Source organism: Nilaparvata lugens, chromosome 3 (assembly GCF_014356525.2).
Source record: "Nilaparvata lugens isolate BPH chromosome 3, ASM1435652v1, whole genome shotgun sequence".
Classification (NCBI taxonomy): Eukaryota; Metazoa; Arthropoda; class Insecta; order Hemiptera; family Delphacidae; genus Nilaparvata; species Nilaparvata lugens.
Window position 1 is genome coordinate 85546754 of NC_052506.1, and position 16289 is coordinate 85563042.

At 34.0% G+C, this 16289-nt stretch overlaps 1 protein-coding gene across 2 annotated transcripts in view; it reads right to left on the reverse strand.

Moving 5' to 3' along the window:
* LOC111044184 (irregular chiasm C-roughest protein) overlaps positions 1–16289 on the reverse strand; it is a 635676-nt gene that overhangs the window by 478731 nt on the left and 140656 nt on the right. For both annotated transcript variants that reach the window (XM_039424893.1, XM_039424890.1), the window contains exon 2: positions 5499–5540. Coding sequence is in view for 1 of the 2 variants with exons in the window: in XM_039424890.1 (XP_039280824.1) it covers positions 5499–5519 (21 nt within the window). In the remaining variant the exon portion in view is untranslated. The remainder of the gene's footprint in view (positions 1–5498; positions 5541–16289) is intronic.

Below are 16289 nucleotides of genomic sequence, written 5' to 3' on the forward strand. Positions count from 1 at the left end.
AGAAAATCTCTAGGCAATGAACTTATTGAAAAGAAAATTGTTATTTGTTTTAGAGAAAATCTATACACAATATCATCGCATTCAGAAGGAAATTAAAACCCTTCTCCCTCCCACATTCTATATTTTAAATTATGAGAAAATCTCTATGCAATGATCTCATTGAAAATAAAATCGTTATTAGTTTTAGAGAAAATGTATATATAATTATTATCCAATTCAGAAGAAAATCAAAATCCTTTATTCTATATTTTTAATTATGAGAAAATCTCTATGAAATGATCTAATTGGAAAGGAAATCGAAACAGATTCTAGTTTAGAACGGTAATGTTGGTGACAAGGTTCCCGCTCAACGCTCTCTCTCTCACCCCCCACCGCTGCAGCTACTTCCGATATCTCCATTCTCCTAAATTAGAATTTGCTAAGCCTCTTTTTTTATCACAGAACCATGTTTGTCATTCATCTGCCAGGGCGGTAGTAATTAACTGAAAGCAGGGATTTTTCGCTTCATCCACAATTTTTTCCACCTCCTCCCACAAGCTGATGTCGATCTGTATTAACGCAATCGCCGGGAAAGCCATTTTTTTTCAAAAACAGTATAGGCTTTTGGATGTCGCTACTACGTTTATAACGCCCGGGGGTACCTAATTTGGCCCTATTGTTAGGGGTAGGCTGCCGTATGTAGCAGATGCCATCAACAGATATAGCGAAATTTTTAATGAATGTAATATCAGCTTCCACGATAACGAGCTAAACAGCGTTGTTGGGTCGCAAGGGAAAACGTGTAGGCTATACTCGTATTTTGCGCAAAGATTTACCGAGCCCTACGTTCTAGATTTTCCTTTATTAAATACCAACGATAAATTACGAGATTGGTATTAATTATCATTACAGCACTTCGATAGCGAAGTTTACTACAGTAGTTTCATTTTTCAAAACTGCCTCTTCATATTCTCTCACACCTATCCACAATCCACATGCACACATGCCTGTTAGCGAATCATTTCCTATTTTGTCGTCGCACAAGCCGTAAACGCCTCATATGTAACTCCTGTTATTTATGAGCTTGACATGTGAAGTGTTGTATATTGAGTTGCGTTGCCTACGAAACACTGTTGTTTTCAGTTGGCTCAAGCGCCATTAAATGTGCGTTGAACATTGCACTAAACCATACAATTCCTTCCTTTCAATTGTGCCATCAATATCTTCATTTCCGTTGTCGCCAGATAGCGCGATGCATTGATTATCTATCCAATTCAATAGTTTGGTTTTCAATGCAATCATATATTGAACTACTGTTTGGCATGCTTATGGGAATTGGAGCTCTGTTATTGAAAGGGATGTGAGGGTGGGTCAGATTCTGTTGAATTGTGCCCTTGTGGGGTAAATAGTTTACCATACCTCAAAAATACCATAAAAATGCTTAGTAACCAGCTTAGCAACATGGCTAAACGTTTTTTGGGTGCAAATTTCAAACACAAATTCTATATTTGGATCGTTTCTATATGATAAATTACAATTTGAAGCAATTTTGATAATTTGCAAATTTGAAGATATTCTCGAAAATTTTTTCTTTTCTGTGAAAATTAGAAATTAAGTTTCAACCTTCCTTAACCTCAAAATTGTTCCAGTAATCAGTTTCTTACTTAAATATGTGTAACTCTAGTTCGCCTCCATGGTGCACATTGGGTAACGCTAAATGGACTAGCAAATGATGGCGGTCAGACAAACTTATGTTCTCCTGACCAAAAACTACACAGCATCTTGAAGAAATTGGAAAAATATAGTGTATATGTAGGCATTTGAGACTCATGAGCTTTATATGTGTTGTGTATCTGCCATACGCTAAATAAATAAATAACCATACAAATACCATATCTCATTACACAATCACAACTTCTTCGTACCTATTATTATTGATTGAACTAAAGTTAACGTTCAGCAGATTTTTTCAATTGTATGTATTCAGGGCTACATATTTTTATTAAATAAAAGTTTTATAAAATAACATTATATCACCCTTCTTTGAAAAGTCTTTAATAATTGAAAAAAAATTATGCATGTAAAATAGTTATTTTATAATTATTAAGAAAAATATATAAAAACAAGGTCATCAGGTTATTAGGCTACTTCAGATGTTATTGAATTCAAAAATGATTCAAATGAATTATGACAATGTCATCCTTCCAAAGAGACGATGGAGCAAATTATTTTCCAATGAGAAAACCCTGATATTAGATCTGTTATATAGAAGTGCTTCTGGAGTATCTAATTGTGAGAATAGAAATCTGATAAGTATGCAATGCGCCTGTCAAAAAAGATAGCATCTGTATGAGAATCTTCAGTGTGGGACTACCTCTATACTATAAACAGCATATTACTATTATACTACCTGTATACTACAGCATTTTCTATCAATTATAATACTGTAGCTATTAAACCAGTATAGCTGCCATAAAAAATCTGTTAAACCTATCCCAACAAAAAACGAAGAGAAGAGGATGGAGGTATATCAGATGGAGTCTATCTTCGATCTAGCTACAATACGAAAGGAAAAACTCTGACTCTACTAGACTTTATCTGATCTCAAAAACAAACTGCTTCTTAGCTAGATTAAACGACAGGGGTTATCAGTTCCCAGCTTAAGGTAACAAATGCTTTCATTACCGTTCTAGATGGCTTTGAATTCTTAAAAAATGAGAGGATTCAGCTGCAGCTGACTCTTTTTAGTGCACCCAGATCTACTCGTACAATCAAAAACCGTTGAACTTTTTGGTTTAGAGACTCGAAATAGCTTTGAAATTTCTAGTTTAGGAAGACTTCAAGTTCAAAAGCAAATTTTTTTCTGTATCCGGTAACTGGCAAAAAAATTCATAAAAACTGTAAAGCGGTATTTTACTCGCCTCACATACGTAGAGAGATTTGCCAAATCATGTAGTGCTGTATCCAAATGCCTCACGTTGGGCCGGCAAATCATGTGGTGCGTTTTTTGAAGGCTTCACACATGTAGAGTGAATCTTGTACTGAATCAATGGTGTAGGGGCTATAAATTTTGTAACTGCGGGTGTGGACGCTGAGTGTACACCAGACTGATTGATTCACTACAAGATTCAATACAATTGTCGGAATCGCGGGAGGCCTAAACGCTCGCTCACCCTTGATTCTTCTAATGACAGATTGTATAATGATGAGATTTTTATAAGTAGTGTAGCGATCGCTAAACACTGAATACGGATACCTTAAAATTATTATGTGTGAAGAATGAGCATACAAAATCATACAGGTCGAGCATAAATCCCGATGTAGATAATTTACGGGACTGCGTCTCTAATAAGTTCTGAAGGATTAAAATACGGTATTTGGACCAAATATCGTTCAGAATATACTTCGAGAACAGAGTCTTGTCGGGTTTTAAGCTCTATTGTAGGAATTTATATGATCTCTGGCTGCATCTGCTGTACAATTGATGTATTCGCTCCTAAGTCGAGGTTGGTAACAGATAAAAGCTGATATATGAGCAGGTAAGGACAAAGAATAAATATCTCGATCTGACCCCACTCACTACATCCACTTAGACCTGTTCCAATATCCAGCTTAATTCAATTATTTCGATGATCGTATTCGATCGGTTCTTGATGATATAGAACGTATCAGACACAATAATTGACAGGCTCAAGAAATAATCGAACTCAGAAAACGAATTAACAAAACTGGAATATATTATAATAAAATATATGATCATACAGTGCAGATTCAGAATTTGATTTACAGATTGATAATAATTTAGCATTGACAAAAAGAGTTAAAAATGTTCTTGTGCTTGCATGATACCATGCGTGATTCGACAGAATTTTACAATTGATAAAGTTTAACAGTTTTGAAAAAATAGTGAAAAATGAATTATAAAAAATATTTTTGAAATGCTCGGGGTCGTGGTTCTGGCAGTGGAGGATAGCTAATCAACTACAAATTCTTAGAAATTCTATATGAATAAATTCTAGGCTCTTAAATGCTAAAAGCGCTTGTCGGCGTGGCCAATAATTTGACGAAGAAAATTTTATGTTTTTCTGCACTGAAATATTTTCGAAGCGTAGATTGGGGCCCCTTTAAACTTATAACTCACGTGAAATTCCTTGGCGGTCGTGGTTTTCTTCTTTAGATCAAAATCGTTTGGTCGGCAGCAATCCAGGCTTCGGTTTCAGCACGTAGGGAATTTTAATTTAATATTTCCTTCACAAAATTAATTAAGGGATGATTTAACTTTAAACTTTTAAATTTATCGATTGATGTTCCTCTCATACAATGTACATGTGCTAGCGTATATGATAAGGCAGGTTTGTTGTCTGATAGTATATTAACATGTGTTGCTTTCAAACGATCACCTTTTTGGTGCTATTTCTATGCACTATGATTGGCTTAGGCTTGCCAAAGAGATTTAATTACCATGTGGTTCAGTTGAAGTAATCATTAATAAATTAATATTCTTATACAATTTTTATTATGTTTGAGACTGTTATAATTAATTTCTGCCGTTTTATCAATAATATACTGTTCATGCTATGACCTAGTTAGTTACAATAAGACCTGACATATAATATAATTTCTTAAATAATAAATAATTTCAACGATAATACATACATTTTATTTTTTTATTCGAAATTCTAGGTCCTTTATTGATAGTTTTATAATTTTTAGGAATGATATTATACCTTGCATGAAAACCGGCATGACATTTGACAATACTTTGAATCAGTCAGCTGCGTTCGAACTGTTTTAAAAACATCTGATCGATAGTAAACAAAGTGTAACCTCAAAATCAATGAGCAATTCATAAATAATTCGTGCTTTATTTGCAGAATAATTATAATTTTATTGAATAATTTTCTAGAAAATGTTCAGTACAGAACGGTACTCTTATCTAATATACAGTTACTGATAAGTAAGTTTTATCGCTCGGTCGCTAACTATTCCTTTAGCAAATTCTTTCATTTTAAAAGTAATCACAATTTTTCTCTCTTCTCATGAGATCTATTTGAAAAGATTCATCACAAAACATAAAAGATTAACATGAAAAATTGAATAGTTGAGAAATTACGATGATGGGAATTGATGATTTCAAAAACTATGAAAAGAGATTTTATATCAATATAGACAAAGAATTGACAAGTATTCAGAAATTTAGATGCCATTTCTTCCAAGTTCAATAGTAATTTGATGCCCTAATGACTAGTAGAAATGTTGACCTTACCTGACTCAATATTCATTCTGAATCCGGTAACTGGCAAGAAATTCATGAAAACATGAAAAATTGACTGAACACTTTAGAAATTACAATGATGGGAATTGATGATCTCAGAAACTATCAAAAGAGATTTTCCCTCAACATAGACAAAGAATTATTTAGAAATTGACAAGCATTCAGAAATCCAGATGCAACTTCTTCCAAATTCAACAGTGATTTGATGCTTTTAACTAGTGACTAGTAGAAATGTTTATCTTACCTGATTTAAGCTTGAGATCATAAGTACGTCATGGTTGGAAATCTGTAAAAAATAAAATTATGTACATAAGTGAAACATTCAATTATAAAATAATGTAAATAACAAAGATTTTTAGTGAATGATTCATTCATGTGTGCTATGCCAAGTTTCTATGAGGAAGTCCACCCAGGAAGTATAGAATGCGAATAATTACATTTTATACATAGAGTAAATTACATAAATTACAGAGATGATAGAATGTAATTAACATTCTATACTATCTGAGTCCAACTCAGTCAATTACATTACACTTTGCTTTTAGTCAAAATATTTTGATGAATTCGCGTTTCCAAAACATCATTCAATCACTCGATTCACAATTTTTTTCCGGAAGGAATGTAATTGTTAACGGAGAAAAGCCCATGGTGTGAGACCTAGCAGCGTTAAATCCTTTTACATAGTCTCGTTTTTTTATTCGAACATCAAAAAATTGTGCCTTTTTTGTTAAGGACAGATTTGCACAACGTCATGTTATTTACTAACAAACATATTATCCAATTCATTAGACAACGTTTTTCGAGACTGCGTTTTCACCCAAAAAAAGCGCTAATTGGTGGAATGATTTGTTGGTCGTTATCTCTAATTAGTGTTCCATTGTCTGAATTTAAACTCCTCTAATTGAGTCCCCGATCTTCACCACCATTAGAGGTGTTGGGGATTTGGGAAGAGTTTGTCAACTGTTACTTGAATGTAGCAATTGATTGTGCAGGTTCAGCGTTTCACAAACGAAAAATTGACTCACTCTTTCAGTAATTTAAAAAAATCTTTGTATTCTCATCGTGGATTGAAGAGGAGTTGAACGAAAAAATTACTCATCCATTCAGTAATATTTGAAAAATGTTTGTATTGTCATCGTAGATTGGAGAGGAGTTGAAAAGTTTAAGGCTGTGCAAAGGCTAAAAATAAACTTTCTACTGGTGATATTTATCAAAGTTTTACGATTTGTATGCTATCAAAATTAAAAAGTTTTTTCAGGAGAACATTTTTTTTCGAACATTACTTTTTGAGATATGAGCGCCTAAAGTTTAAATTTTTGTGCCAGAACATTTTTCAAGTTCGGTGAAAGATAAAACCATAAAAATGACCAAGAATAACTTTAAGTTGAGTTATTTTCGGTCATTTTTGGTAAATTGAATAACTTTCTCAAAAATTGATATTTTCAGAAATTTTTGATTTTATTAGATCAACAATACCATGAAGAAACTATCCTTAAAATATCATGGTTTTATCTTTCACCGAACTTGAAATGTTCTGGCACAAAAATTTAAAATTTAGGCGCTCATATCTCAAAAAGTAATGATCGAAAAAAAATGTTTTCCTGAGAAAACTTTTTAATTTTGATAGCTTGATGATATACAAATCGAAAAACTTTGAAAAATATCACCAGTAGAAAGTTTAATTTCAGCCTTTGCACAGCCTTAACTTGTGTTAAACAGGGCGAGTGACACTGCAGTCAACGTTATACGACTATCCAAGAATTGCACCTATGAAAAATGCAAAGGAATGAATCGATATAATAGTTACTCATAAATATTCAAAAAGTGGCTCTAATCGTAGACTACAGCTATTAACACGCGACATTTTTGGAGAAATGGACATTCGTCTTTTCGAGTGGAATATGATTGAACGGTCCTGCTTTTCCCTTCACTAATACTAGGTCAGCTTTTTTAATGCATCATTCAAACTATATTATCAGTACTCGATTCCCTACTATGAGCTGCTCGCCCTGTCACAAGGGACAGAAAACCCCCCACCGAATAAGAATCGGAACGAGATGTAATAAAAGAAAAAATATTTGCATAAGCATAAAAATACTATTATGTACATAAATTGGTCTCAATTATTCGGGTTGTAGCGTGTTGCAACTTTATGACACAGTTGAAACGCAATACCTTCTTTGCCTGGTCGTTATTTTCGACAAACTCATGAATTTCGGGGAAAGTTAAACAGCAGAGAGTGACCAATTCTGTCACCCCAACAATATTTTCTGTTGGATTGAGAATTTTATCGGAAAGAAACAAACCCATAGTCTGAATTTGAGTAAGAGAGTATTTTGGATTGCTGTTATGTTTGTAACTCTGACTAAGGTCGAAGTATATTACTATAAGTAAATGAGCTAGAAAGAAAGGAAAACAAATAGACTTTTTGTCTACCCGAATCGTAGGTATTAAAATGTGACATAATATAATAGAACAACACAATCGAAGTTGAATTTCATGTGTTTAGTGGAAAGCTTTAAGCTGATCCTGTAAGTTGGAAGCTAATCCTATGCAGAAGCTCGAAATAATAGCTAGCCCAACCAAGTGGTATGGAGCGTCGCAACTTCTGTCTTTTTTTAATCAGAACAAATTTTCAACGTCAGTTAACACGTCCGTTTTTCTATTCAAATGATTTTTAGACTAAATATAATTTGTTTATAATCTTTTCCTACAGTTACCTTGAAGAGTAACCATTCCTGCACTAATTACAGAACGCAAAGAATCACTTTTCCGCTCTAGTGCGCAAAGTATTACTTTGCATATTATCTTGCAGCCATCCCAATCAGCAGTTGACATTGTTGGCATGTATTTTGAATGCGAAATTGTTCTATCTATATTTTTCTGATTTTCAAAAAAATAAAATGAGAACTCATTAAATTATACATTTTGAATATTCATTATTTCAAATACTGTTTTTTTCATTCATGAATTGATTGGTTGAGAAATTATTTAGAAATTAAGATTTACTCAAATTCTCAAATTAATTGGATTAATTTGATTTTTTATTTGAATAAATATTATCGATTATTAATTTTTAATTGGATTATCAAGTTTAAAATAAATTAAAGTTGTTAATAATAACAAAATTATAATATTAACAAACATTTGATGGATTTCAGTCATCATTTTACCCATAATCAACCACTTTTCATATTCAAAGGTAACTGTAGGAAATATTTGATGTGAAATACGTGCACAAAGTTCCTCTGCTGCACTCAAGAAACCATTGAGTGCAATGGTTACTCGCCTACGGCTCGTGCGTAAACGTTTCTTTCGGTGCAGCAAACTGTCACTTTGCGCACTAGTTGCACAAATAACTATTATAATTGTCTCCAATTGTGTCTTCGTAACTGCTCTTATTATTTTTCTTTCATCCTTCCAATTTTCCTGTTGAGGTATTTCTCTTAATTATTGTGATTTAATAAAATACAATCATTTTGATGAAATTGGAATTAGATAAAATAAAATGCATAATTTCAGGAAAACAATCATCATAAATACTGTGTCGTACAAACCAGCAAGCTAGATTAAACACATTGGGTGAGGAGGGGTGAGAGGAATCCAGACTATAGTTTTTAATTAACATGAGAATACCAGTTCCAGGCAATTTGAGAACAGCTCTATTATTCTAGGTCCTGCATTATTCTCTTTATGGAAAACTCTATTCAAACCAACCATCTCCATTATTGGGAATAGTGCGATTTTTCACAACCCTACTGAAAACGTTCGCTAGTAGAGGATAGAAAAAGGAAAACTCACATTATTAATTATTATGAAATTCGATTAGGAAGGGATGGAGGAAGAGTGGAGGGATAGAATTGTAGGATGAACAGATACGGTTGATGAAGTTGGAGAGGACAGAGAGAAACTCTTTCTCTTCTCGTCTAACTACCTCTGATGACATTAGTGAAAGATGGACCAGGGAAGAAGAAGTGTTGTGATCAGGTCGAGAAACAAATAATATAGCCTATTGAAAGGAAAGGAGAAATTTTTGAGAGGAGTAATCTTAAAACTAGTGGAAAATGAAAAAATTATGAGGAGTTAGGAATAGAGGAGAAAGAAGAATTGGATGGTAGAGGAGAAACAATAAGATAAAAAAGTGAAAAAGAAGATAATATGAACTGAATAATGAGGAGGCGAAGGAGAGGAAGAGAACTGCAGGAGGAGAAGGATAGGAAACGGGAAATAGTAAAATGAAATGCGAAGGAACGAGAGTAACGTGAGGATGTACAAAAGCAAGTGGAAGATGAATAAATAGATTACTAGAATGATATCGTAGAACAATAGAGGAATATCAGGAAGAAAGAAAGTAGAAAAAGGAACACAAAAATGAAGAATGAAGAAAATCAAGAGAGAAAGGCTAGCTAAACACACATCGATTTTTGGTAGTACTATTTTTTTGTCGTCCTTATGAATTCTATGAGATCGAACGGAGCTTGACAAACTTAATCTGTTTGTCATCATCTATCAATCCAAAAAAAATATAAGGATGGAAGAAAATCGATGAGTGACTATAAAGGTTGAGGATCACAAGGTTGATAAAGATGAAAGATCGATAGATAAGGTGATATCGAAGTAAAGGTTGAGGGAACCAAGTGCAAGATTGATAGATGGGGAAATTGGTGGAAGAAAAAGAAAATGAAGGATAATGATGAAGGAACAGATTGAAGAACAAAAACAGATAGAAAGATAGTTATTTGATATTTATTAGAAAACATCTCACGTTGCCAGGTCTGATAAGACCTATGGCAGACATTGAAACATGATGAGCAAGAGAATATCAACAAAACAATGATAAGATAGATTCAAATACTGTACAATAAGAATCACTTATTAAACAATGTTATAAAGAATTAAGAGTTAGGTGCCGGTATAGTTATTTTCCTACAGATACCTTGAAAAGTGACCATTTCTGCACTGATTTCAGGCCGCAAATAATCACTTTTCCGCTCTAGTGCGCAAAGTATTACTTTGCGTACTCCAGATTTGCAGCATGACAACGCAAAATAGTTAGTAGGTTACATGGAGCACCAGTGCAGGAAAATCAAAATTAAGTTGGTAACACTGACTGTGGTATAGTGAGGTCCACGTTATAATATGGCAGTGGAGAACGGCGTTGCCTTGCCATTATGTGCCTTGATCAATTTAATTATCATTATTTAATTTGAAATAAATTGAGGTTTTTATTAATAATAAAATTACACAGAAAAACATTTGATGGATTTCAGGGAATTTTATCCATAATTACTCACTTTTCATATTCAATGGTAACTGTAGGAAAAATTTAATGTGAAATACGTGCGCAAAGTTCGTTTGCTGCACTCAAGAAACCATTATTCCGTGCGCAAAGTGACAGTTTGCTACACTGAAAGAAACGTTTACGCACGAGCCGTAGGCGAGGGTGGAATGGTCTCTTGAGTGCAGCAGAGGAACTTTGGGCACGTATTTCACATTACATTTTTCCTACAGTTACCATTGAATATGAGAAGTGGTTGATTATAGGTAAAATTATGACTGAAATCCATCAAATGTTTGTCTGTATAATTTTGTTATTATTAAAACTTTAATTTATTTTAAACTTGATAATCCAATTGAAAATTAATAATCGATAATTTATTCAAATTGAAAATTGAATTAATCAAATCAATTTGGAAATTTGAATAATTTTGAGTACCTAAATCTCAATTTCTAAATAATTTTTCAACCAATCAATTTATGAATGAAAAACATATTATTTGAAATAATGAATAATTAATAATATTCAAAATGTATAATTTAATGAGTTCTCATTTTTATTTATTTGAGAATCAGAAAAAATATAGATAAACCAAATTCGCATTCATAATACACACCAACAATGTCAACAGTTGATTGGGATGGCTGCAAGATAATACGCAAAGTATTAAGAGTACGCAAAGTAATACTTTGCGCACTGGAGCGGAAAAGTGATTCTTTGCGTTCTGTAATCAGTGCAGAAATGGTCACTTTTCAAGGTAACTGTAGAAAAAATAATTTATTTATTCATTGTAGCTAGCGGATGAAAGTAAGGAAGGAGAAGAAAATTTAGAAACAATTAGTGAAACAAGAGAACGCATGTGTCGTTATAGGGAAAGCGATAGAACCAAACATCACAGCATAACTTGGCGTAGCAGGTCCATTTTGGAGCGACAAGCCGCGTTTCGAAGACAAGTTTGGCTGCAAGAGTGGATGTTTTGAGTGAATGATGCGAGTGCGAGAATGAATACGTGCGTGAATGGAGAGAAAAGTAGGATGAAGGAAGGGATCTCGTAGTAGAACGCAGCCGCATCCATTAATGGATGAGCCATTGTTTTGCCTGCAGTAGGCTTGTGCAACAATGCAAGAAAAGTGGAAGCTTCGAGGCCTAATGGTTTCATCATTAAAGTTTTCCTCATTTTCCATCAGGATTACTAATGACAATGAGTATACTGTATGAGTAATTGTATATCATTTCATGTATCACATGGAAACAAATGAACCATAACTGGTAGTTCTGTGAACAATAGACCTCGCGCAGAAATAAACCGCAGCCTCCTCTTATACTGTCCATCAGAGTAAATCCTGTCTGTATGTCGTGTCGGCGAGATATCGGTGTGAAAACGGCTAATGGCTGTTGGGGTTGGTATATCAAAAGTGCTAACATCAAAAGCTGATTTCCTTCAAGACATACTGGCAACAGGTCAGCCCGAGTTCAAAGCAGAGAAAGTTCGAGAGACAATACTATGTTATTCTGCATGCGTTATTTCACGCAATCAATAGTTCATATAATGGTGAATAAAAATTGCAGTAATGAGGCATGCAATGAGTCATGCAATTAATAGTCTACACGGCTGCTGATTTTTTACCAAGTTACATTGAGATATTGAATTGCATGCGTTATGGCATGAAATTTATAATTCACTCGACAGCTGATTTATGACGAATAACTCTATAGTCTGATTTTTACTGTAATATTGTCGTATGAAGGAGGCTCCTTTTTCCTTTTATATTATCCTTGAAATGCAAAATTTCCAAAAACCTTGTATACCGCGTTTCGCCGTGAATGCGCAACATATAAACATTAAAACATAATGTTTATAATTATAAAAACATTACAAAATTATTCAAACATGAAGAGAAATGCGAAACTGTCGACTTGAATCGTGGACCTCACTTTGCTCGGTCAATAATTGGAGTTGAAAATATTGAAAATGTATGGGGAAAATATATTTTAGAACACCTCTTGGACTGCTTGTTCAACTTGATTTAAATGATAAGATTTTTTTAAATAAATTGAGTAGTGTTTTTGTGTATAATTTTAAGGCAATAGAATGAATTGAATTTTTGGATTTGAATAAGAAAATACCGTATTCTATTTCAGGGGTATTATTATTTATTTTTCTCCACACTGCACAGAAAGCAGCTGTTTTCCAGTCCCTACGTAGATCTGAAAGACATTGTTTGCAGACGACTCTCGCCTGACGTCAGAACAGGTTTCTTTCCGGCCTAGGCCGAAAAGAGTACCCTTTCCAGCCGCTAACATGGAACTAAGAAAGGTGATCAAAAAACAGCTGATCAAAACACTTTTCATCATTTGTGTTTATTATTCAATAATTAAAACATTTATAATAATATCATCTTATTGTCATTTGAAAGAATAAAAAAGTATAAACTAAACCTCCCACATAATTGAACATCATCTTTTAGGTTATTTAGACAAATCAGAATAAAAAATAAAAATACTTGGACAATTTTCTGATGTTCAGATTACCTCAGATTTGCTAGAGCTATCACCTCCCACTTCTGCTTTCGGAAGTACTTAGTAAACAACTATTCTCATATATATATTGATTATTTTTGTCTGTGGCGAAAAAAAGCGTTCGCACCACGGGCAAAAATGTTTTTCCGGCTCTCAATCTTTTCTAGTCCGAGGCCTGGCCTCGGACTTGAAAACCGATTTCGAGCCGGAAAAATCTCATTTTCTGCTCTAGGTGCGAAATATACTATTCTATGGATACAATTATTACAAATCATATAAATATGATCGGGAAAGAACAACAGTCATGACCCAAATCTATTTTGTTTCCAAATTTTGATAATGAATAACATGGGTATGGTAGTATTAAAGATATTACCTGACTTATTCACAACCTCTTAATCCCTACACTCTACAAAGCTTCGAGAAAGCAAAAAAAAAAAAAAATAAATATGAATGGAAAAACTGGAGATGTGTTTAATCGTTTAAGGTGCGTACAGCTAAATCCCCACACACACACATCGATTCATGTTCGTACGGTATTTTGCCGTCCTTATAAATTCTATTAGATTAAACAGATGATTTCAAACAGACGATGTATGTTAAGTTCCGTTTAATCTGATAGAATTCATAAGGACGGCATAATATCGTTCGAACAAAAATCGATGTGTGTGTTCGGGGGGGCTTTATACCCCACAAGCAAACACATTTCGCTTTTCACCAGCAGATTTTCAGCTCACTATACCTGTATTTGTACAGAAACAGAAGGATATTGATATAGCCTGCATCAGCTAGTGGAATGCACGTGTTTGTGACGCTTAAGTCTGTACGCACCTTTAGAGATTCACATTTCACATTGATAATGATTCAGGATTGAGAGAGATGATAGATAAAATGATATAATAATAATATGATAGATAAGTTTATAGTAATAAGTAATAGTAGTGATAGTAATAGTAATAAGATAGATAATTACTAGTAGTTCTGTGAACAGTAGACCTCACGCAGTATTCTCATCCACAAGTACCGGATCGAAACTATAGACCTTATGGAAATACAGCAATAGACTGGCTTCTCCAATCTCCACACATCTGTGTAGTCACTTGTCAGCTGATTTATGATGAATAATTCTATAGTCTGATTCTTACTCTAATATTGGCGTATGAAGGAACATACCTGTCAAATTTCATGAAAATCTATTACCGCGTTTCGCTGTAAATGCGCAACATATAAACATTAAGAGAAATGCCAAACCGTCGACTTGAATCTTAGACCTCACTTCGCTCGGTAAATTATACTTATTTATTTATTATTATAATTGATTTCTTACACTTGGATAACTTGTGAAGAGGTAGAATGAATTTTATGTTCAAGCATGCTCTCCCAATATAGGAGAGGTAAAAATGAGATAATTCAAACGTTATCAATTATTGATAATGCTCAGGCATCAGCGAGTGTTTAGTGGGACGTCTAATTTGATTAACAACGTCATACCGAAAAAAAGGTGGATGGACAGTTCATATGTCAACATATTGAAAAACACTATTCAACGTTACGTTAGCGTCGATTAATGCCATTCTATCATGTTCGTAACTTCCATATATTTTTCCATGAGCGATCAGATTTTTGTTTCATTGTTGATTTTGTAGACACTTCTGACATGCTCTACAAGCTTGTTATGTTCCAGGAATTTGATAATGAATAACATGCTTCTCTGACTTCTTCCATAAATCCCTGATTCTCTGTATGTGTATTCCAAACGTTTTTAAAAGTCACCTGCATCATGTGGATTGGATTAAAACATTTGATAAATTGACTACTAGAGTTCAGAGGAGAGATTTATGAAACAATTTTGATTGAAGCATCAAGGCTAAGTCACATTTCCTAGAAAAATGATCATTTGAAAGCGAAAACACACACAAGCTGACAGACGTTTTCGGACAGAAGAAGATAAAAAATCAAACGTTTGCATGCGAATTTTTCCCTGTCTGACTGCATACGCCTGTCAGCTGCCTGTTCACCTTCGGGCTAACAAGCTCGTCAATATTTCGGGCTAACTTTGTCAATATTCTCAGGGCTTGGAGGTAGGAAGGTAGCTTAAGGCTTAAGTATTCAGGAAGTGTTAAACACCCAAATGGAAAAATGTATTCCTCATCGAATATGTTTCCCTTCCACTTCAATTAGATAACAAAAATATGTTTCAATTTTTGTGGTTAACAGACTAATTCCATCGATATTCCAGATAGTAATCAGCAGCTGATTCGATATTTCAGCTGATGAATAAATGGCTAGCAGATAAAGCAACCAGTCCTAAAACAAACAATAAAACAACCAACTTTTGAAACAAAAGTCTTGATCACAAAAAACAGCTAAACAGCACAGATAAATAGGCTTTGTCCATGCATCAATGAACTTTCTAAACATAGAAATTTTCAAAATATCATCATCATCATCATCTTACGTACAAGGATTAGGTTAATACCTGTTCCGACTTACAAACAGCTTATTAATATCTATATTTCAATTACAAAATTACGCTATAATTTATACAAGTAGTGTATTTATTGTCATCTCTTCCGTGGCCTACCAATAGATCTTTTCCCTGTCGGTTTATAGTTCAATATCTGTAGAGGAAGCCTTTCTGCCGGCATTCTTTCCACATGGTCTTTCCACTGCTTCCGGTATTGTGTGACTTTTTCCAACAAGCTGTAAATTCCTAGCTCTGCTCGGATATCATCGTTTCTGATGTGGTCCCTTCTATCGCAGCCCTTGGTTCTCCGGAGGAATCGCATATCCGCCGCCTGCACTCTACTCTCTAGGGGTTTAGTTGTAACCCACGACTCGCTTCCGTAGAGGAGGACTGGAGCAGCCATTATTCTATAAAATTTCATTATAGTTTCTCTCCGTGCTTGCTTCCCCAAGGTTCTGCTAATATTGCCACATACCACTTGAAATTTTCCAATCTTTTTCTCGATATCCAAATCTTCACTATAACTGATGTCGCATCCTAAATATGTATATTTCGACACTTGTTCCAGAACTTTGTTGTCAATCACAATTTTTGACCGGGTTGGATGTTTACCTGTGAAAGCCATAACTTTTGTCTTGTCTATTGATATTTTAAAATTGTACTCTTTACAAATTTCGTTAAGAACATAAACTGATTTTTGGAGGTCATTTTCACTGTCTTGAATAATCCACAAGTCATCAGCAAACAATAATGCATTCAGGTACTCGTCA